The sequence below is a fragment of the Tiliqua scincoides genome, chromosome 1 (genome assembly GCF_035046505.1).
Source record: "Tiliqua scincoides isolate rTilSci1 chromosome 1, rTilSci1.hap2, whole genome shotgun sequence".
Classification (NCBI taxonomy): domain Eukaryota; kingdom Metazoa; phylum Chordata; class Lepidosauria; order Squamata; family Scincidae; genus Tiliqua; species Tiliqua scincoides.
In genome coordinates this window covers 151481599-151505742 of record NC_089821.1, presented here as the reverse complement: position 1 = coordinate 151505742, position 24144 = coordinate 151481599, and the positions used below count along the sequence as shown (strand labels likewise).

The 24144-nt window shown below is 42.8% G+C and overlaps 1 protein-coding gene across 3 annotated transcripts; it reads left to right on the top strand.

The window, feature by feature from the left end:
* Positions 1-1278: 1278 nt before the first annotated feature.
* On the top strand, positions 1279-22337 carry MRPS31 (mitochondrial ribosomal protein S31). 3 transcript variants are annotated; one of them, XM_066639613.1, is made up of 7 exons: positions 1279-1357; positions 3281-3580; positions 6579-6737; positions 12800-12943; positions 14885-14958; positions 15925-16068; positions 21199-22337. In XM_066639613.1, exons 2-7 carry the CDS (start codon positions 3396-3398, stop codon positions 21456-21458), a joined length of 966 nt encoding a protein of 321 aa, XP_066495710.1. In that variant the 5' UTR covers positions 1279-1357; positions 3281-3395; the 3' UTR covers positions 21459-22337. The 3 variants fall into 3 exon arrangements, with proteins under 3 accessions (XP_066495710.1, XP_066495702.1, XP_066495693.1); XM_066639605.1 differs by having other exon boundaries at positions 1297-1469; positions 6582-6737; XM_066639596.1 differs by having other exon boundaries at positions 1297-1469.
* Positions 22338-24144: the final 1807 nt, after the last annotated feature.

Here is a 24144-nt window from a genome sequence, read left to right as displayed (position 1 = left end):
GGGCTGTAAGTCCCTTTGGCTTACTTCTGAGCAGACATACCTAGGGTTTCATAATTAGTCCTGGATTTGTAACAACCTCCTGTTCTGCCAGACTCCCAGTCCAAGCTCTGCCTGGAAAATTATGCCCACTTTAAGCTAATTAGCTCCTCTTCTTTCCTCAAAAATGACCCTAGTTCTGCCTTGCAGTACTGCTGGACCCCATCTCCAGGGTAGCTCACCTGTTCAGCCTGCAGAGATCCTCCTTCCTCCCCTCTTCTGCCAGCAGCTCCTCCTGCCACTACAGCTGCACCTTGGTCCTCCACAGTTCTTAGGCATGGCAGCCAAACACCAATCTCAGTGTCCCCAGCAGTTTCTACTCCAGCAGTCTCTAAAGTCCATTGACTCATCAGTCCATCAGCAGCCATCAGCCATTTCATTCAGTTGGACAGAAATGGCTTAAGTGGAAGCTAATGACTAGAAATTGGCACACAAGAATTAGTGTGAGAACTGGAGTGAGGTGAGTTTGTATTTCCATCTGTGAGATGTTGGATGGAGGTCATCATAGATCAGTGGTCATGCTTTGCACCAAGAGATCCCATGTCCAAGCATGATCTCCTCCAGCTGAAATTCGAATCAGGTAGCAGAAGCTGAGAAAATCCCATACCTGGCTGGGAACTATTGTCAACCAGGGCAGATTGCATGCAAGCAGGGTGACCAGTTATCATAACCACAAAAGAGGATGGGGCACCCCAAAAACATAGGACATCCCCCCCAGAAAAGTAGACCGGAGCAAAATAAAAGCTAAAAGCACTTATATGCTGATTGTATGCGGTTAATTGAAACATTAGATTTTTCTCTGTAAATTGCTTTGTGAACTTTTTCATTGAAAAACTTAAAATTTAAAACTACATGACATGTAACATATTAATTGAAGGAAGGCCATGCAGTGCCTACAGGGGCTCCACTTACAGGAAAAAGAAGGACATTTCAGTTCTTTTCCAGGACACAAGGCTAAAAAAAGAGGACATGTCCTGGAAAAAGAGGACTCCTGGTCACTCTGCATGCAAGGTACTTCCATATACGGGTTTGTGGATTTTGCACACTTAGAACAATGCATAGCTTTTAAAAATGCAGTGCAAAAAAAATGCACTGCATTTTGTAGTTCTTTCCTCCCTCCTGTGCAATTGCAGCCACGTTCCAAGGTGTGGAGCTGCCCGCGAAGGCGAGCCAGTCTGGCACTGCAGGCTGGCGGAACCTCAGGGCGCCGGAACTTATCGGCCGAGTTTGTGTGGCGCGGCCGGACGGACGGGTGAGAGGGTGACACAATCGAACGGCGGAAGCGGCTATGGGCGACCGATTACGGGAACAGACAGGCTCGGTGTGTTCTGTGCTTTGGAGGCGATGTGGTGTCGAAGCGTTCTGGTGCCCGGGAGGTTCCGCGCTCGCTTGCGCCTGCGCCTCCTGGGAGGAGCTGTGGGGGCTCAGGGCAGGTACTGCACGGGGAAGGGGTTGCCTCTGGGAGGGCCTTAGCAAGCCATGCCTGCCCAACGTTGCGCAAACGCAACAGGGATCAAAGGTGTGCACCTGAGGCTGGGCAGGAAGGGGTCAAAGGGCAGCCGCCTTTCCCCAGCACATGCCTGCCAGGTGCATGTTGTGCCCTCCTTCCCCCCCCTTCTGTGGCACTCTCCAGGTGGGGGGCACTTGCTTGCACAGGAGACAGGTCTGCTGGTGCTTTTCTTCTGGGGAAGCTTGCAAAAGACACCAGAAAGGGGATTTTGAAACCTCTCTTCTCCCAGGATGGGGAACGCACAACAACGTTGTTGCACCACAAAGTTGTTGGAAAAGGGTGTGTGAGGCCTTTGCCTCACGTGCTGCATCCCCCAGCTAAGGTCAGAGAGGACGTGTGATGGGTTGCACCAGTTCTGTGCCAGTCCCCACTGCGAATGCCGGAGCCTTGGGGTGGCCCAAGATTCTGCTGCCAAATTCTGCTGCTCGCCTCCACCCGTGTCAAGCGTGGGCACCAGCATGAGTGCCAGCCAGCACCAGCACCTACTGTCCTCATTTCGTCCAATGCCGCTTCTGCTGGTGATGGGGAGAATATTGTGAGTGAACACTGTGCTCTCCCAGCTGTTTCGAAGAGGAAATGCTGTTGGAAGAGGCAGTACTACTCCCATCAGATGAGGGAATGGATAGCATGCAGATGGGTGCCAGTTTGATGCCTCCCTCAGCCCATTTCCCAAAGCTAGCTCTTTGGAGCTAGCTACCTTATGGCTGGGCTACCCCTGTGTGGGCCTTGGTGGATCAAGCCCCGTCTAGTCCAGCATCCTGTTTTTCACAGTGGCCCACTGGCTGTCTCTGGGAAGTTCACAAGCAGGAGAGAAATGCATCCTTCTGCCCCGCCAGTGCTCCCCTGCAACTAGTATTCAGTATGGCTGTTGAACTTGGAGATAGTTAATAAAGTTAATAAATAAAAAATAAAGTTAATAATAATAATAGTGCGTAGGCATCATGACTGGGAGCCACTGATAGACCTGTTCTCTATGAATTTGTCATCTCCTCCTAAAGTTATCCAAAGTAGTGGACATCACCTCACCTTGGCAACAAATTCAACTGATTATCTATGAGCTATGTGAAGAAGTACAGTACTTCCTTTTGTCTGTCCTAAATTTCCCACCAGCCATTTTCACTGGTTTTCAACTTGTCAAGAGCTGGGGCCCACTTCAGACCCCACTGTGAAACATGAGACCCAGTGGGCAAGGGGGTGAGTGCAGCCACAGTTCCCTTCTTTTCCCAACCAGCAGCAGTCAACCAGTATGCACTGATACTGTATCATTCTGCTTTTCTTTCCTTCCAGGCCACCTGGAAGGAGTGGTGGCAGAGAGCAGTATGGCCACAGCATACATGCTGTTTTGAAAGGCAGAGAAAGAGGTGAAGCGAGGCAAGGCATAGGGAGGATCATGGTAGGAGAGAGCAGATCCCAAGTTGGATGGGAGACTAAAGGGATCCACTGAGGGTTGGGGGCTTGATGAATGCATCCCTGCCAAAGCCTCCAATGGATTTACCTCATCTGGGACCCTTAGCTTTGGCTACATTTTGAATTGTATTGGACTGAACCTCAGAACCAAATGGGAAGAGTTTTTACTATAAGCTCTTCAGTTAGAATGGAGAATAATTGCAGTCTTGTTATTAGCAATGTTTTAATGCTTGCAGAAGGAAATTATTTGTGCAAATGGGGTTGCGAAACAAAATTTTTGAATGACCGGTGTGCCCTGTGTGACTTTGTTTTCCATGCCTTTTCTAGTGAGACTCACAAGTGCTTTGGCACCAGCCCTGCCTTCTGCACCAAAAAAAATGAACCAGTTTCTCCAGTTGATAGTACTGATCCAAAGACCCCACCAAACCAAGAGGATAAGAAAATGCAAGCAACTGCAAAAAAGAACTTGCTAAACATCATTAGTGAAATGAAAGTAGAAATAAGTACAAAGAAGAGGTTCCAGATGTTGAAATCCCAGAAAATAAAGGATCAACCTAAGAATTTGCCAGAAAATTTGGAGAGTGCAAGTAGCATGTTCCAGAAAGCTACAGAAGACAAAGCTAAGAGGTAAAGTTCTAGATCAGTGGTCCTAGAGCCCAACTGTATGCATGTCTACTCTGAAGTAAGTTCCATTAGTCAGTGGGGCTTACTCCTAGGAAAATGTGGATAACATTGAACTGCCAATCTTTACACGAAGTTTGGGACCACTGTATTTGCAGGGGAGGGGTGATGGTGCTGATGGCACCTCTGAGATTGTGTTGTTGCCATGAAAAAGGTTTTTTTAAACATACCTGGGGTTTTGAATGCTGATTTCAGGGAGGGGGACTGGCGCTTTTTGTGAAATTGTGATCCATTGGTGGTGTTGTTTTATTGTTTTTATATTAATGTTTTAGTATTGTTTGTTTATAATTGTATTGATGTTTTATTGTACGCCACCTTGAGTACAGAGTAGGGTAGAAATTCTTTAAATAAATAAGCAGCTTGGTCTTCATTTGCAAGCCACAGCAACATATGTGTAATTTTGCTTTGGTCTTCCATTGGACAAGGTGGCTTTGCATTCACATGCAAAAATCTACACAAGGGCTATACAAGAATGGCTACATAGCTGTGGGTTCTGTGGGTTCAGTCCTCAGGGCTATACAAATATGAAGGATGAATGAGAGATTTCTCTTTCTTGTTGTACCAGTTCTGTTGCCTGTTGTACCAGTTCATTGCCTATCTGCTTCCTGCCTTTTGGCTATGCAAGAAGTGAATCATCTTTTATCAGAAAAAAATGGGAAGACTGCTTTGTTATGGGGGTGTATTTCTGCATTTACTTTCCTTTTTTAAAGTACGCTGGCAAAGACAAGACTGTGTTAAAGCCCCTGTGTTTTACATTGGCACAAACTTGCTGTCACAGCCCCCAGGGTCTCCCACAAGGGGAGCTCCACATCACAAAGGTGCATCTCACTCATGGGGCTGGCAGGAGGCAGGGAGCTGAAAAAGATCATGCTTACCAAGTAGGGAATCAGCTGGAACAAACTTTCTACAGCAGTGTTTCTCAACCAGTGGTGTGGATTCCACCAGTGGTATTTGAGGTGGTGCCTGCTGGTATTTGCAGAACACCTACCACCTGGCAGTGAGACCAGGACCATGACACAACAGACAATGGTAGGAGGTCAGTTTGGCAGTCAGAGCTCCGAAGCATGCTTTTCTGTGCTTGAAAAAACCCTCCCATTCACCCTGAGCCTCTTACTGATGTTTGTTGCATCTGGCCTCCCAACCCTGAAGTAAATGATGATGATGTTGTTGCCAGTTACTTCTGGTGGTACTTCAGATAGGTGGACCACGTGAAGTGGTACAATGGAGGACAAACCTTGAGAAACACTGTTCTACAATAAATCCTTGGTAACCATGCACTCCCTTCCTGTGAATTCAATAATCCACAGGAACACAAGCGTAACTTACGTTGCGCCATTTGCTAGCCTTTCTGAAGTTATCTGCAGTGGCCATTCTGAAGCTATCCATGATGGCCATTCTGAAACTATCTGGTCAGATTAGCTACCCCGTATAGCATCGTGGGTTTCTCAGATCATTTCCTGAAGCTGCGGTCATGGTGTCAAAAAGGGGTGCCAATTTGATTTCCTCCCTAACCCCATTTTCTCATATGGTCAATTATTCATTATTGACTGATTTGGTATCCACTAGGTTTTCTAAGAACCTAACCCCAGCAGATGAGAATTGACTGTACTTATTTCTGTACTAACAATATACCTGGAGTGCCTGCCCATGAATGCTTCTTCCATAGGCAGCCCCTCTTTACTCACTGTTGATCCTCTCATGGCATCCTCCTCTGAGGGGCTCTGTCTCAAATGTATTACTACCAGTGTCCTGCAGCCAGTCCCCACCTTGTTACTCCTCCCTGCATGCATAGCAGGCTTAATGGGGCAGCCCCTTCCCTGTCTATCTCTCTAGGGGGGCAGAACTTCCAGTCTTGAGGGCCAAAATGTGCTAAGGCACAAATGCCTATTCCCTAGGAATGGTGGGTAGCAGTGGAGTCTCATCCCAGTGAGTCACAGGACCCAGAAACCCATCCCAAAATAGGGCCAATCTGTGGACTCAGGCTTTCTGTCACTGGCTTGCCTCTGCCTCTACCTGCCCAGCTTGTTTCCTTTACTGGGGTTATAGGGTTTCTGGTCTTTCCCGGGACTTGCCCCAGGCTCCCTGCCACCTTCCCTTGCCCAAGGTGTGTTCCTGCAGCAGGGGTTTACCAACCTGCCTCCCTTGCAGCACCTGTCGTAAGTCCCTCCAGGCCCATGCCTGGATCATCTGGCCTGCTGTGGGGTTTTCCTTGGCTTCTCCAACTGGGACAACCCCACCCACACATCCTGTTTGGCCTCTGGAAGGCTGACCCCATATATGGAATATGTTTATTCAGGCTATATGCTTTTGTAGCAATAGTGGGTTGATCCAAGGAACCACGGTGGAACATTTCAGTGACTGCCGTTTCACAGGTACTTATGCAGGAGCCCCAAAATAAGTTCTGTAGGAAGTCATGCTTTTGCTTACAAGAGAATGAAAAAATCTTTGGATTTACTTGTACTTTACTATTTTTGCAAGGTGTAAAACAACCCTTTTGTGTGCAGAAGAAGCCTTTCATGTAAGGAAGGGCACTTTTGGCTCTGACCCATTGAAACATGGTTCAATTTGCTATATGCTGTGTAAGGAAAAAAGGCATGGCTTGATACATCATACTGTCTCAGATGTAACACAAAATTCCACAATAATGAAGGCTAAGCTGCTTTCTTTTTAACAACGAAAGTAAAGTTATGAAGCATTTACATTCTATTATACACAATGCATTTTTTTGTGTGTGTGCTTAGGGGAGGGCAAGAATATGAATAATCCAGTGCTTTGTTCACAGAAATACGTAAATTTTACAAGAAATTAGTAATGCTGATTTTTCATGATCAGATGCTGCTATTCAGAGTAATTCAGACTCTTAACCATTTTCACATGGTTGATAAAACTCGGGAAGTGAGGAACAAAGAGAAAAATGATAATTTGTTGCATCGTTTTCTTCCAGCAGCACCACGGTCGATCCAGAGCTGGTGGCTGCAGCCTCTGCAGTTGCATCTTCCCTCCCATTTGACCGGAAAAGGACAGTTTCAGAATTACTTCAACTATTAAAAAAGCACAAGGAAGTCACAGATGCACGCAAAAGTGGAGAGGCCACTGATATAAGGTTTGGAAACATAATGCTGATCCCAGTGTTGTACTGTGTTCTCTGTCATAGTATTGCAGTTAGACCAATCTAGAAATATTTGTGTTATTTTATTTTTAAAATGTATACACTGCTTTATTAATATTTGAAGTGTTCGGAATGGTTTTTATTTAGAACAGTGTGTGATTATAATTAAAATTCAGGTTTACTTGTTTTGGGTTCTGCAACGGACACCAGAGTGGCAGTATTTGAATAGAACTGTCTGGACCACCTAGGTAGGAAAGAATTGGGAGCACTGCTTTGTGGTTCGTGACTCTGAGCCTTTCTGAAGGGGACTGCTACTCAGCTCTATAGCCTTAGGTTTGTGAGGTGCCACAGGGTTTCAGCTTGCCCCCCACACTCTTTATCATCTGCGTGAAACAACTGGATGATGTCATCTGGAGATTTCAGTCATGCTCTCATCCACACAAGCCCTCTTCAGACCTTGATCCTCTTGATGCAAAGACCATGTCATGGTGGGGGTAGTAGGAGGATAGCATTCCACAAGCCCCATATTGATGCAGTCGCAAAGCCCCACTCATCCCTACATGTGAAGCATTTGTTTGCAGCAACAGACATTATATCCAAGAGATATCCTTCCTGGAATCAAGAATCCAGGCCTCAGCATGCAGAAACCAGAAGCGAATAAATAGCAGGAGTCATGTTGCACCTCAGACTAATGTTTACTGAGGCATGTGGTTTGATAGGCTAGAATCCATTTCACCAGATGCATGGAATGGTCTGGATGTGCCTTATTTTATTGTATGTGTTGAGAAAAACAGTTTTACACTGCAACAAACGACATGCAGGTGGTTACAGTAACCAAGATTATCTCAAAGGTGACAGTATCAGCTTCGTACATCAAACTCCAGCTCAGCAAATCCATATTCAAGTCTCCTCTTGAAGTCTTGATTGAAAGTGCCTCTAAGTCAACAGAAGGGAGATGGAAATGCTCTTTTGATTTCTGAATGTCGCGATTTTTTGAATTAGCATCTACTTATTATCATCTTCTTTTCCATTTATTTATTTATTTTATTTATTTAATCTATAGTTTGTGGCAGATTGGGGATGGGCAAGAAATGCATAATATCTGGCTGAGGGAATTTCTTCCTCACTGAATGGACCACGCCTGAGAATAAATGCTTCCAACTGTTTCAGCTGATGAAGTAATGTGCTCTCACAACTGTTTCAGGAACACACTGTTTCGGAATGTTGCATTTTGGCATTAAAAAACTTCATCTGATTCCCAAGCTAAATTTTTTTAGTGGCCAGCTTAGGGCCCAATCCTATCCAACGTTCCAGCACTGGGGTAGCTGCAATGCAGCCCCGAGGTAAGGGAACAAATGTTCCCATACCTTAAGGAGACCTCTGTGACTGCCTCCCCAACATAGGAAGCAGTGCATACCCCATTGGCACAGCAGCACTGGCACTAGAAAATTGGATAGGATTGGGCCCTTAGCCATTTGTCTTGTCTCATGGAAAAGTTAAAGAGCCCATCCCTATTTACAAAATCCAATGATACACTTATAGAGTGTTCTTATGGCCTCATTTAATCCCCTTTTTAAAAAATTAAAATGACCGTGTTGGCCTTTTTTCTAGTTAGGCTCCATTTTTGTGATAGCCTCTGTTTGAATTACATTAGCATAGAATTAGCATTGGAAACTGTATTACAGATGTCTCGTGAATGTTTTGTAGAAGGGAGTTCATATTTTTGAGTCATTGCCAGATGTTGGAATACCTCCAACTCACAGTCACCTTGTGATTAACCAAAATTTCAGAAAATTTTACCTTGTTACGGACAAGAAAACGATCACCATCTCCAAACACATGATTACATTTATACTGTGAGGTTGCATTCAATTTTGATTTCTCCAATTGGAGATCATATGTTAACTTTTGCATATAGGGAGTGTTTTCTAACTTCAGCCTCACTCCCAAGTTTCATGAATTATGATGTTGAATGTAAGAAGTCTCAAGAGTGATAGTTGTGATCAGTTGTGGTTACTGTTATTCAGTGTTAGTATTTGCCAGTTAGTGCAAATTGTTGTCACTTGCCCTTTAAACAGTTCTTTATTAAACCAAACTAGTTGTTGGTAGCAGTCTTTTCCAGTTTAAATAGTTGTACAATGTCATCTGGTCTATTAAAACCGAATAGCTTTCTTGCATAACCCTTTTTCAGAAAATCAGTTATTTTCTCAAATAAATACAAATTATTAAACAGATCTTCGGTGTAATTTAATACAGTATATTCTTGCATTTCTCAACCGTATCATTCTTGGCAAGTAAATCTTTTGAGTTATTCTATTTGCAGTAATACAGTGTGGCCTGTAGATGTCACTGCTCTGCAAAATCTTTGCCCATCAGTTTATTCTGCAGACACAGGAAGGACTGAATGTTTGCTAAATGGGAATAACAGTAGAGAATTCTTTCAGAGGGTGGAATGAGGTTTCTCTCAGTGGAAATTATGACATCACTGAACAAAAATATTAAAGGTTTGCACTTCATTACAAATCAGACCACATTTAGAACAAAGAGGTATTTTGAATGCCTCTTGTCTTCAGATGAAAAGAAGATTGCTATATTTTTCCACGAACCACATAGTTCTTAGATGTTAATTTGGTGTATATCTCAGCAGTATTATGTATTCAACTCTCCCTGATATCAAACAAGAAAGAGATTTGCTGGTTGTAGAGGGAGGTGCACATGTACCACCATTGTCTGGAGCTGGTGTTTGGGAAAGGAGGAAGCCAGCTATTTTGACAGCCCCCCCCCCATATTTACTTGCAAGGATATGAGGGTACAGACCATCTTCTGTACGACCCCCAGCCCAGATTGAGCTTCTAGCATATCCTTCATATTCATAAAGTAGATTCCCTGCTCATTGATATGCTAGCTAGAAGCTCAGTCAGGGCTGGGTGCCGTATAGAAGTGAGAGGGCTTGAATACAAGGGACAGAAAATGCACACAGAATTTGACATATAGTGCTGTAAAGCTCCTCCTACATTGCTGTGAAGGTGGTGGTGATAGTGGCAAAGGTTTTGTACTTCACTACCACTCGATGCAAACGTTTGCTGCCACTGTTTAAGTGATGCAAGGCCTCTTCTGGCCTGGATTGCCCCACCTGAAGGTGAAGTAATCAACAGGTATTACAAGCCACAGTTCAAGCAGAGTCCAAGCCTGAGGCATCACCTGCTTGTCTATCCTGCAGTTTTACTTTTATGACCCTTGAAAATGTTGACCAAGTGCTTGGGGCTGGCCATATAATCATATATAGCCTTGATCCTTGTTCATCCCAGGCAAGGTGAGGTAAGGCGTGCTCTTGGTCAGTATAGTCAGTACCTCCTTGAGGGAGGGTAGTCTGTACTCTTAAAGATGATCCAATCTCTCCGTGAGAAGTCCAGTGAATTCTTAACTGATTTTTAGTTTCCCCTTTTTGGCAGGTGGTGTTCCTCAGAGGTCACTGTTGTTGCCATTGGTATTTAATATGTACATCAGTATGCTCAGGATTGCTCAATTCTGTTGAATTATCTGAAGGGGTCTGAGAGTAGTTGCTTCTGTTCTGCGTCAGTGCATGAAGGCTATAATCAAGCGCATGCAGGTTAACAGATTGAAACGGAATCCAGGCAAGATGGAATGATAGTGGGTGAACATAGTGGGCTATGGAGATAGTGAGTTTGCCTGTTATGTGCGGGGCTTGGAATACTCCTAAATCTACGTTTGCTGCTTAAAAAACAAGGCACTGGCTTTGGCTAGGAGTGTGTGTGTATGTGTTGTATCTGGTACACTGGCTGCAGCCCTTCAAGTATCTTGATGCTATTATCCATACTTTCTGTAGGCTTGAGGATCAATCGTTGCAGTGTGCTCTACATAATACTTTCCTTGAAAATGGTGTGGAAGCTTCATATGGTACAGAGTGCTGTGTCTTGCTTCTCAGTTGACAGAGGATTTGTGAATAGTCAAACTGTGCTGCTGCAGCTGTGTTGGCTATTGGTTTGTTTCCAGGCTCAATTTGAGGTGCTCCAGCCTCCATACTAATATTGACCTACAAAGTCCTTTCTGATTTGAGTGACTATTTCATCATAAGAGCACCCAACCCCTCCTCCACCTGTTCAGTTCTACTGAGGAAGGCCCTGCCCAGGAGCCTTTTTTTTTTTTTTTTTGCAAATAGTGAGAATAATTGGGGGCAGAAAAGGGCCTTCTCTGTAGCAGCCCCAGCATTTTGGAACTCATGCTATCTGTAAATGCCTGCTTCTTTTGACCTATAGGAAGATGTTTAAGGTATTCTGGCAGGCCTTTTGGAGGGTGGATGCAGACGTGGAGCTGGGGGGGGAGCATGATAAGCACGGCACGCTCTGCAACATGCCGTGTAAGCAGCCCCTCCCCCTTGGCATTGGAGCCATTTGGGGCAGCAGTGGCAGCATATTACTGATGCCCTGAATGACTCCCAATGCCAAGGAGGAGGGGCTGCTTACATAGCATGTTGCAGAGTATGCCATACTTACCACCCTGCTGCCCCAGCTGCGCTTCTGGGTGGTGGACCAAATCACATGGCTGCTGTGGTTTTTAAAAATTGTTTTTCGCTTTTGCAATCCTTTAAGTATTTTATTGTATTTTATTTTGGAAACTGCCTTAGACTGAAAAGTCGTGTGTGACATATGTTTCTGTAAATGAGAATTAAGGGTTGTTGGTTGTTCATGTAATTATTAGTTTAAAAGGTAGATAACGTGAGGAAAGAGGAGGACTTTCAGAAGGCGTTTGACACGGTCCCTCACCAAAGGCTACTGAAAAAACTCCACAGTCAGGGAATTAGCGGACAGGTCCTCTCCTGGATTGAGAACTGGTTGAAGGCCAGGAAACAGAGAGTGGGTGTCAATGGGCAGTTTTCACAATGGAGAGAGGTGAAAAGCGGTGTGCCCCAAGGATCTGTCCTGGGACCGGTGCTTTTCAACCTGTTCATAAATGACCTGGAGACAGGGGTGAGCAGTGAGTTGGCTAAGTTTGCAGGCGACACCAAACTTTTCCAAGTGGTGAAGACCAGAAGTGATTGTGAGGAGCTCCAGAAGGATCTCTCCAGACTGGCAGAATGGGCAGCAAAATGGCAGATGCGCTTCAATGTCAGTAAGTATAAGGTCATGCACATTGGGGCAAAAAATCAAAACTTTCGATATAGGCTGATGGGTTCTGAGCTGTCTGTGACAGATCAGGAGAGAGATCTTGGGGTGGTGGTGGACAGATCGATGAAAGTGTCGACCCAATGTGCGGTGGCAGTGAAGAAGGCCAATTCTATGCTTGGGATCATTAGAAAAGGTATTGAACAAAATGGCTAATATTATAATGCTGTTGTACAAATCGATGGTAAGGCCACACCTGGAGTATTGTGTCCAATTCTGGTCGCTACATCTCAAAAAAGACATAGTGGAAATGGAAAAGCTGCAAAAGAGAGCAGCTGATTACTGGGCTGGGGCACCATCCTTATGAGGAAAGGCTACGGCATTTGGGCCTCTTCAGCCTAGAAAAGAGATGCCTGAGGTGGGACATGATTGAGACATACAAAATTATGCAGGGGATGGACAGAGTGGATAGGGAGATGCTCTTTACACTCTCACATAACACCAGAACCAGGGGACATCCACTAAAATTGAGTGTTGGGAGAGTTAGAACAGACAAAAGAAAATATTTCTTTACTCAGCGTGTGGTTGGTCTGTGGAACTCCTTGCCACAGGATGTGGTGACGGCATCTGGCCTGGATGCCTTTAAAAGGGAATTGGACAAGTTTCTGGAGGAAAAATCCATTACGGGTTACAAGCCATGATGTGCATGTACAACCTCCTGATTTTAGAAATGGGCTATGTCAGAATGCCAGCTGCAAGGGAGGGCACCAGGAGGCAGGTCTCTTGTTATCTGGTGTGCTCCCTGGGGCATTTGGTGGGCCACTGTGAGATACAGGAAGCTGGACTAGATGGGCCTATGGCCTGATCCAGTGGGGCTGTTCTTATGTTCTTACTGAGCATTCTCCTTAACAGATATTGATATTTTTATTGTAGTGGCATAATTGCAAATATGAAGATTGGAAGAAAGCCTCCAACACGGGATGCCTTCAGGCCATCCAATCAGATTCAGTTTGATGATGATGGACGAGGCTATATGATTGACAGAAGTGTTCCTCGTGAAACTGCTGGAACCAAAAGGTGCTTCCTTTGCTCTTCCTCTGCCTGCTCCTCTCCAAGATATAATCTGTCATTGCTGAAATCAGAAAAGTGTTAGACAATGTAGCCAAAATGCCAGTGTACATGTACTGCACAAGCTGCTTAAGGAGGACCATGTTGTATTGTAGATGTTGTGTGATTTCCAAAGTATTCATTCAAAGTTATTTTTGCCTGTTAGCCTCTATGCTGAAAAGTGGGGCAACATTTTAGCCTTACCAAAATGTTAAAAACTGCCTTTGAGATGTGTAATGGCTTATTTTGATGAAAACAAAAAGTCTGGGAATCAAAAATAGGAGTCAGTTAAAGGGTACCTTCTTGTTACAACCCATACTCGATTATTATGCAAAATGACTCTTTTCTAGGTTGAATATTGCCCCCTAGGAGTAAACAATTTACCCCCTAGGAGTAAACAATTGAAAAGGAGGAAAATTATATTTGTGGGAATGATATTAAGTCCATCCCCAAGCTGACGTGGCATGATAACTAAGAACATGAGCCAGGCAAACTCAGAAATACAACTAAGGCAGCACCAAATATACCATCATTGATCTAAATGACAAATCCAATTTTTAGGAAACTTTAGGAAATGGAGGACAAGTAGATTAGGTCACTAGAAGGATTGATATAAAATTGATACCACTATGGTTTACAGGCACTGTATTGTTATAAGACTTCCATTGTATCAAGATTTTCAACTCCTGTCTGAACTGAGCCGCTAAGATGTACCTAATGTTTGGCAATGGTTGTTCTCCAAGAGCACTCCTTTCGTTTCATTTCGACTAAATAGTGGAACAGATAGGTTCAAGGTGACATTTCAGAGGCACCTTATACCAGACTGTACAAAGCTACAAAACTAAGCATGGAAAGTGCTGGTTTTGCATGACCGCTGCGGACAATTTTTACCATCTATAATATGATACAATAAATGTGATAATGGATATACATATGTTACTAGACACTTGGCTACATCTATTGAATGTTTAAAACAATATTACAAGTCCAATGGTAGGATACATCTTGATTGCTGAAAGATTAATGTTTTCCGGCTGAACCTTGAAAGAATTAGTGTTTTCTTTAGTTAAGCTTACAATCTATCAAAGTTTATCAGCAAAATACCAAGTAGGACATTCAGAACTGAGTCATTGAAGATAAATTGGTGGACAGGGCCATTGAAATCATAGCTGAGAGACTGTGGGCCCAATCCTACTTTCCAGGGCTGATGCAGCCACAGTGCAGCCCTGAGGTAAGGGAACTAATGTTCCCTTACGTTGAGGGGGCCTCCATAACTGCTCCCCCACTGCAGGGTGCAACTGGAAAGTTGGATAGGATTGGGCCCTGTGCTTTGAGTCTTTGAAATGCATTTATAAAAATGCTGAGCATTATCATCCTGTCAGTTAGCTAGTATGCTGGCAAAGGCTTTATTTTGAAGAGGAAATGGAGGTACACTGCATTCACTACAGGGCATTTGCCTCGCGCAGGTAGCTGTTTCCCTCCCCCAGCAGATAAGTTTGGCACAGACAGATCTGTTCAAGGTTGGTGGTGCAGCTGAAAGTGAATGCAGAGCCAAAGGAGCTCTGGCGAGGTGCTCATCTCCTGCTTTGCAGGAAATGAATGAAAGAAGGATTTATCAGAAACTTGATCTGGTTTAGCCAGCAACTTGGAAGAAAAAACAAAATTAAAATTTTGCAGTAAAAGAAATGAATTCTGTGATATGTACAGTTAATGAACACTGAGCACAATTTATCTTATTTTGCATAATTTCAGTTTTTGCAGATGTTGGTATCTCATGCAGTTGTGCATCTGGGTTGCTTTACGATTCAGTACATGTAATATTCCAAATTCATCTCTATTGAAGTTATTACAAGACCATACTACTAAAAGTTGAAAAGGGTGTGTTACTCTCTTCCTGTTTTTGTCACCTAGGAGGGGGCTGTATTCAGGAAAAAGACTCAATATTTTCACTCCTCCTTCTGCTACAGAGGAAACACTTGAGACAGGTTAGTAGAAATTCAGTAACAACAATCAAATTGAGATAATTTAATATAATAAAACTAATCCACTGTTCTTTGGAAGCTGTCCACCTGCTGTATATTTATACATACAGGTATTTATATACCGCCTTTCTTTGGTCGTCAGATTTCTCCCCAGACTTTAATCCAAGGCAGTTTACATAGGCAGGCTGTTCTAAACCCCCGTAGGGATTTTTGCAATTGAATAGTTCTAGTCTTTCATAGAAGTCGTTCCAGCTCACCTGGAACGGTATACGGTAGTTGACCTAAGGTTTGCATAGAAATGTTGGACATCAGCCCAGAGGTGATAGGAAAGTAATATTTTTCTAAGTAAATATATGACCTGAATTGTTGAAGAACCCAGCTATGTGTCTTTGTCTCATCTCTTTGGCTATAATTCCACTTTCTGGGTGCAGCATTTCTTGTGCCCTGTTTTTCTTCCTGGTACAGTACAACTTTACAACATCAATCCAGAATCCAAAGAGAAATTAGTTCTACCTGTAATTTACTATGTGATTTGTCACACTGAAATGAAAGTGAAACATTCTCCAGATTGTGTTCCTGATCCTGATCATAATAATAATGAAAATCATGCCAAGTAAACTCTTGAAAACACACTGAGATTTCTGTTAATCAACCCAGCCTTCAGGCTGCTGGATTACAGCTAAATGTGCGTGGAAAATGAAGGGGGGAAAGTGATGCTGTGAAAAATCAGCTCAGTATTTTTAATATGTTGACCCAAAAGTAAATTTGTTTTCATAATAATTATGACACTGAATGTGCTTGTATGGCAGCAGCACACCAAAGAAGTGGCTAATTCAGAATTTTGAAAATGCACCTCTTCTGCTTTTGTTAATGTTGGCAACCTTGGTGCTTTTTGTCATCTTCAGCTCACAGCAATTTATAGAGAACTTGACTTGTTTTGCATGTGTCTCTTTCTTTTTTTGTGCCTAGTGACAATGCCAACACTCTGGGATCTGGAACTTGCTATGGAAATTGCTGCAGTCAGTCAGCAGCCAGCTCGGAATGGTTTTGAGGAGATGATACAGTGGACAAAAGAGGGAAAACTTTGGGAGTTTCCAATTAACAACGAAGCTGGTATGTGTCCTAGAGAGGTTGCCTTCCAGTTCTGTTTCCTATATACTATGAAATAGATTCAAATATGTGATAAGTTGTTCTTGGATTTTCCTGTTGATTTTGAGAGAGCTCTTTGGCTGCTCTAGTTTCGTCATTGTTTTAAATTTTTTAAAAACCATCCCCTATGAGCCTGATGAAAGGTGCTAATTAAAAACAACAACAAAATCCTTCATTGGTACTACCAAGCAAGAGGAAAGATTATTTTAAAGTCTCTACAGTAATGAAGAAATAAAGAATTTAAAGCCATCCTTATTCCTCTCCCCTCCACTCCTATCCCCACCTGACCTGAGTGACTGTCCAAGGGCAACAAGCAGAGCTTAGGTTGAAGGGAAAGCTGGGAGCTGTCTCTGCCAGGGCAGTGTGTAGGCAACCAAGGCTGAAATCCATGATATATGAAAATGGTAGAAAGAGGGAGAATGCCATTACACTCATGCTTGTTAGTCACTTGTTGACCATGATGCACTTGTGTGTATTTCACAGATAGAACTTCCTTATTACCCAGTGTGAACTCAAAATGCTGTGCTTCTCAGTTAACACAGTTCATATATCAAGGGAGAAACCATAAAAGAATGAAAACGCATATTTGAATCAGCAGTTAGTCACAGACAGGGTCATGAACAGAATAGTCAGAAGTTGATGCAATGCACCAGATCACTGTGAAACAAAGTTTGAATAATCAGGAGCAGTACAGCAAAGCCGTTGCATTAGCAGTGGTTTGTCTTCAGCTGAAGCCTGAAACTAGTAGTCCATCAGAAGTCTCTCCCCGGCTCCATCCCTTCTGCGGACACCTCTGGTTTCTTTAAATGGCTAAAGTCTGAGCAGACAGATGAGCATTTCTGCACTGCTTTGAGACTTTAGTGCACAGTCCTATGTGTTGTTTATCAAGTGGTTCTGGTCAGAGTGATGCTCTGGGGTATTCTTTTTGGATGGACAAGGCAGGTCTTACATTGTGGGCTCAGTGGTAGAAATGCTAAAGTTCCGTAAATTAGGTTTCATGTGCTTGATACCAGACCGCCCTGGAAAAGCCAAGGATTTGGTTTACCTTCCCATAAAGGTAACAACTTTTAGGTATAGAGCTAAATAGGAAGTTCAAGAGGAAGTGAAATGAAGGACCTGGCTCTCTGCATGCAAAATACAACTGTTTTCACCTCACCCAAATCACCAGTGAACTGTTGACATTTGACTTCATTTTATAGAGCTCCTGAGAGCAGAGTAACTGAGACCATAGAGCAAACTAGCTCAATAAATGGGAAGATCAACACTTCTGTCTCCCCTTTTAGCAGTACACTTGCCTTGATGTCCCATCAGCAGAGAAATACCATAGATATTTGCCCATTGAAATTTTTACCAAGTAATCAAGCTCAAATTATCACTTGCCTTATCTCCGGTCAATCAGAGGGCAAAGCCTTTCAACTCTGAAAAGTAGTTTCTCAAGCAGCAGGCAGGCACAGCTCCTTAGAAGCAATTTGTTAACCTTTTATTCTCCTTCCTTCTGCTGCAGCCTGGTTCTGCTTTGCAAATGCTTGCAAAGCAGGTCCGTTTTTTGAAACACCAGGATGGGAATCCTCCTTTCCATTTGAAGCAGGCTATAATTCAATGCACCCTTACTTAAGAATAACACCCATGGAAAGCAGTGGGTCTACTTCTCAGTAAAAAGGGCTGCAAATATATGCAGCTTCATCTCTCTGCCGTGAATTGAATTGCACACTCCCAGTTATGTGTTATGGGTTGTATGTTGTACGTAGAGCTTCTGGCTTAACACACCAGACCCCTTAAAGGTGGATTTGATTCCTGGATCTCCTGCAGTGATTCCCAACCTTTTTCACTTGCATATCCCTTGGCAGCCCATTTCCATAAATTGTACCCTTCGTATTAGCAAAATGTTTGTAATAAAATAAAAGCCCTCATCTCCTCTATATGAAAGCCCAGACTTCATGTATTTATCACAGTGTTTTTTCTTTTTATCTGTTTGAAGAACAGAAGACCCTTTGCACTGTTTTGCACCAGAAGTGTGCTGAGAAATTCTGGGTGATTGATCACTTTCCATATTATGTTTCATATTATGTTATTATGTGCTGGTTTTCAATCACTGGTTCACAGATGAATTGATGACCAAAAACTAGCTATTGGTGGGGCTTTCACAGCCAACTAGCTATGTCCCTTCCTGCCTTGCTGGTCCTTGCAAGGCATTCCTGTCTTGCAAGGCATTCTGGAGCATGACCTGCCTTTTTCTGCCATTATTCCATTCTTTTTCAAGTACCCCTAAAGGTCCTGTGATGAAGACCAGAATTTAAAAAGAATAAAAATTTATCTTATGATCTTTTACTATGTTTTTAATAAATTAGAGACTACAGTTCTTAGGTAACAATTAGTGGTGGGTTATTTTTCAGGATCTGGCCTGTAAAATCAGACAAAACTATAGTCAGACACCCCCCTAAGTTTAACCCCCGACTTATCCAAGGGTCATAGAAAATTCCATGACTCTTGGCTCAAACCTGCCCTCGACTTATCTGTGGGATCGACTTATGGTGGCGTGTCTGTGGTGGATCTTGGAATCATTGTGGTCTATATGGTCTTGACTGGGAAATTTAGTATGTTTGACTTAGCTAAAATATTATGGAGGTGGGGGGGACACTAGATTTAAAGGAAAAACTGAGGTCTCTCCTTCCTGACTAAGCCCAATCCTATCCAATTTTCCAGTGCTGATGCAGTATGCCAACAAGGTGCATGTTACATTCTGTGGCAGGAGTGTAGTCAAGGAGGCCTCTGCAAGATAATGGAACATTTGTTCCCTTACTTTGGGGGGCTGCACTGTGGCTGCACAGGTGCTGGCGTGTTGATTAGGATTGGGCTATAATACACCTGTTTTATGTCAAAAGAAAGCATAAGGTTTTAGATTTAAGAGGGCCAATTTTGAATACAATAACTTTTCTTGAAAATTCATCCTGATGCTTCCAAAGATTTGGAACTTACTTGGCAGATCTAAAAACCCACTTCAGCACTACTCTTACTATTGTGAAAGAGGAAAGCTGTGACACAAGAAACCATCCTAAATGGAAAAGGGATTTGCAATAACTTTTGAATTATTGACTATATCACTTCTGGTGATTTAATTATACCATTATATTTTTTAACCTACCATATATCGGGATAGGTATTTCTATTTTGCTTCTGTTTCCTGATCTCCTTGTGTAGATCCATTTAAGAAATCCTTCCTTTTCGTTGTATAAATTTACCAGTTGGCCTTTACTATGAACATCCAGCACCACTCCTGGGACCACCAAGATTCTAACACTTCCAACTAAGTAAAACTGTGCTTGTGGTCCTCCAGATCCATCTTTGTCAACCAGTTTGCTCCACTTCACTCCAGTTTGTCTTCTTCAGTCCCATCAATAGTGGCAGCAGCAACTGACAGAATCCAAGATATTTAAAAGTCCTTCTAGATTCTCCAAATGGCTGGAATGGAATGGATAGGGTGACATTGAACAATATTTCTTTTCCAACCAGCTAGCTATTGCACTGCATGTAAGAAGACTTTTCCACAGTTCACATTTTTTATAAGAAATGAATATCACACTTAAAAAAAAACTAATATCACACTGAGGGCGCAATCCAGAGGAGGACTTGCACTGGCCCAGGAGGGTCACAAACATGCCATAAAGTATGTTTGTGCTTCCTCATGCGTAAGTCATGCTGACGCACAGAGGTGTGCTGGCACACGGCACATCCAGCTCCATGGCAGCTTGTGTGGCAAGCCTTGCATCTGCCTGGCTGGGCTGATGCAAGGCTCTGGGGTGGGTGGGGAGGAGGTGGGAGGGAGGTATTCCTGGGGAGGGGGAGGGCCAGTGGTGGGCGGTTCCGGGGACAGGCAGTGAGTGGGAGGCGGGGCTAGAATCTGGCAGTAATGCCGGATGCCAACCCCCATTCCCAGGGAGTTCAGAGCAGCTTCAAGACACTCCACACTCTTTGGGCAGGAGGTCTGGTCTAGAGGGTAGAGCGTCCGTCTGCCTGAAGATAACATCCACAAAGTCGCCAGTTTGAGGCCACCGGCACTGTGCGACCCTGAAGCAGCTGACAAGCTGAAGCCGAGCTATTTCCATCTGCTCTGAGCGTGGGAGGATGGAGGCCAGAATGTGAAGCCAGATCGGAATGAAACACCTTGAATGTAGTGGTTCTTGAAAGAAAGAACCTTCTTTCAATTGTAAAAATCCCTATTTAATAAGGGATTTAAATAAAAGCCTGCCAATGTAAACTGCCTTGAATAAAGTCTTGAATAAAGACCAAGAAAGGCGGTATATAAATACCTGTTATTATTATTATTATTATTGGACTTGTGCCCCCTCAGGAGGTGGTGCAAGTCCGAGGAGACCCATAGGGGCAAGGGCACCTTACCCCTATCCCACACCTTTGGGCCCCTATCCCATGTTGGATACAGCCAAGCCTCTTGGCTTGCCTGTTCCAGCGCAGGGTAGGATTGCACCCTTAATGTTCTAAATGTGTAAGCTTGAATATGGAGCACTTCTGCTTATAAACCATTTAGGGCACAAACCTATGCATTTCTACTCAGAAGTAAGTCCTATTGTATTCAGTAGAGCTTACACTCAGGAAAGTGTGGGCAGGAGTAAGCTTTGGTGTATGTTCTAATTTTGGCATTTCACTAAATTGCTTTTGTGAAACAAAATTCAGAAGTTTTTTTACATTACCATCCTGTGCATGGTTAATCAGAAGCCAATTCCACTATGGGCTTATTCCCAGGTCTGTATGCATAGGATTGTAACTTTAGGCTTGGTCAAGGAATCTGGATATCTCAGTGAAGCAAATAGTTCTGTGACCAAGATAAATTGGATAACAGAATAAAAACATTTTATTCTAGTTACAAATGTTCAAGGTCTTGCTTTTATTTTTGCAAATTTCCAATTTATTTCTTGACTAGAAGAAGATGATGATGATAGGGATAAGGAACTTGTGTGGGAAGGGGTTGGCAGATTTTGAAAAGACGTTTTAATAATCCTCTACTAGGTTCATTCTCTGGGGAACAGTGAACTATTAATTTTGTAATGGTTTGGTAATTATTGTGCTTAACTTTTTTAGGACTTGAAGATGATGGTGAATTTCATGATCATATATTTTTTGATAAATATTTGGAGGACTTTCCTAAGGAAGGACCAATTCGCCATTTCATGGAGCTTGTGACTTGTGGACTTTCCAAAAATCCATACTTAAGTGTTAAAGAAAAGGTGGAACACATTGAATGTTTCCAGATTTACTTTAAGGAAAAGGAAGCATTGCTTAGGGAAATTGAAGAAAGTGAGAAAGAACTATTGATTGAAAGAGAGAAGCTATTGAAGTAAAAACTTGTTAAATAAATGTATATATGTCAATGATCTTTGGATAGTTATGCAATCTAATTTGGAAAAGAGGTGACTATAAAGAATCTTTACCAATTGTTTTGTCACTTTTGTGTCAATTTAAGAGAAACTGGTGGTCTGCGTTCACCTGTATCAAAGTTGATGAATGTTTTGTAATTCTGTTTTCAGAATGTAAAAGTAAAAGTTTCTACTATCTCCCTCTGCTTACTCCACTAGGTCATACTTAATATTTTTAAGATAGTATTTCATGTTTTTCCGTAAGTACATTTGGAGATGAAATTGCTAAAGAAGAAAGACTATTAGACCCCCACATTTTAATTGGTGAAATTCTCATTCATGGTCTGCCAAAGCTTGGATTTTAAGACAATTTCCCCCCTGATGATTTTTTTCTGTTTTCATAAGTTCATAGGGACATGGAGCACAGGGACCATTCATAAGGATGTGGGAGCATGGGAAAGGTCCATCTTGCAGTTGTAAACCTGACTGCTTGCTTGATTAAAAATGTTTTCTAATAGCATAAAAATTGTTCTGTGAATCTGGCAAACCATAAACAACTCCCTTTTGGTTCCTCTAGCATCTATATCTCATTTGGATTTAGCTTTAGCTTGTATACCTTCCTAAATTAACCATGTTTGTAGAATATTGGCTCAGATCTTAATCTTATGCTCCTGGATTTGATGAAAACAAGAAATCAAGCAGGGTGATCTTGCTCAGCAGCTTCATGTAAATGTTAATTGGGTTAGAAACTGAATCTTGAAGGGTTTCCTGTCCCCATTTATCACTTACTGGAAAAGCCCAGCTACATATTACCTGAATAATCCTGGCCACGTTTTATAGGTGATCAATAAATACAAGATGTTATGTGGTTCTGAATGCTATTGTTGGGTCTACTAAAATCACCACTGGCTTTAGTCTCAGGACTGAGGGTTACTTGCTTACTATACAAAGAGAGGGAGCAATGTGTTCAATCCCCATATTGTGACTCTCTGGTAAACAGTGCGATGGCACTTTTGCATGCAGTTCTAATCCTGGGTTGATGATAGTTTGCTGCTCAAATGCTTGAATGTGGGCCATTGCTACTTCAGGCAAACTACAAAATGCAAGACTAGTTTCCATGTTCAATCTGTTCAATTCAGAAATCAATTTCTCAGCTTCTCACCTCCATTGTTAGGTAGTTCTCTTGTGATGATGAAACAAACTTTCATAAAATCAAGGTCACACATTGGGTTGATCAAAGTATAGTTGCAGTTCTGTCATGAACAATACAGCTTGTACACGCTGATCATTTTAATTCTGAGTTAAATTCTACATAATTTTTGTAAATTTATTGAGAAAGTACTTCAGAAACTTGACTATTCAGAATGTCATAGCAAGAGCATGAACTTAAGATTGTGCTGAGTGTTGCAGCTGAAGTCTCCTAATGTAGAAATCTGGAGACAACTAATGCAGGACCCAATCCTATGAGGGTCAAATGCTGGCACTGAGCTCTGGTGCTAGCACTGGTGTCTCAAATGTGCCATAAAGCATGTCTGCAGCACCCGGAGTGTAAGGAGACTCTGCATGGCTGCTGGTGGTAAGTGGCACTGCCAGGTGGCGATGCGGCTTCTGGGGGCAGGGGGAGGGCAGAACTGGGTGGGGTGAGGGGAGGATTGGGCCTGGAAGGGGAGCAGAGATGGCAGCAGGCTCCTCAGGTCTGCACCCACCTTCTTGGCTCTGCACCTGCTCAAAATCAGAGACCCATTAGCACTGCAGCAGCAAGGAGATTCCCACAGGATACAGCGGTCACCATTTTGACACTGCTGTAGCTCAGGGCACTGACTAGGATAGGATTGGGCTGCCTGTAGTCCTCCAGATTAAGTTTGTTCTGTAAATGTATATACAAAAATGCATGTATTGGGCCAAGAAAACTCATTTTGTTCAAAATATGCAAATTATATGGATACAGTTCATTCTTGGCTTTATTGTGACTCTGATTCTAGAATATGTGGGGTGGGAAAGAGCAGTGTTGTGGTAAGATAAGTGAAAATCTAGACAAACATTCCTGTTTGGTTCTTCATAGGAGAGTAGCAAAGGCGACTATACCTGCAGATGCCCGATCTTGTCTGCTCTCGGAAGCTAAGCAGGGTCAGGCCTGGTTAGTATTTGGATGGGAGACCGCCTGGGAATACCGGGTACTGTAGGCTTATACCATAGTCTTTCGAGACTGAAGGTTGCCAACCAGTATTCCTGGTATTTCAGTATTTTCTTCCACAAGATGTCAGCAGTGATTTGTTTTGCTAGACTTGGCATAGATTTTCCCTATCCAAACTCCAGCCAAGAGTAAGATGGAAACAACTGCACAAGCCCGTAAGGGAACTTTATTCTTGCAGAATGACACAGTAAAAAGTGACGCATATTTTTTTTGCAAAGAATTGCTGAAGTCATGCCTCTGTAATTAGTTTTGGCACTTAAATTCTGAATTCAGCCTTTTATTTGAAGCAAGATAACAATATTTTTATTTAAAGTGTATCAAGGCAGCCCTGAAAGTCTCCAAATACAGTAACTTGGGAAGTGGTAGATTATAGATACTTTACTAAAGTAAAGTCTACTGTTAGTATCATTGCCTTTTTTGGCTTCCTAAGTGACCGGGTTAGCTTGGCTGCTGTCTGGCTTATGACCTCTGAGATGT

Bases quoted from the DNA above. Each gene is read 5' to 3' on its own strand.
- MRPS31 (XM_066639596.1), top strand. From the start codon at position 1,381: ATGTGGTGTCGAAGCGTTCTGGTGCCCGGGAGGTTCCGCGCTCGCTTG. The intron at 14,959-15,924 runs GTTAGTAGAAAT...TTTTGTGCCTAG, and splicing joins AGAGGAAACACTTGAGACAG to TGACAATGCCAACACTCTGG. The intron at 16,069-21,198 runs GTATGTGTCCTA...TAACTTTTTTAG, and splicing joins TCCAATTAACAACGAAGCTG to GACTTGAAGATGATGGTGAA.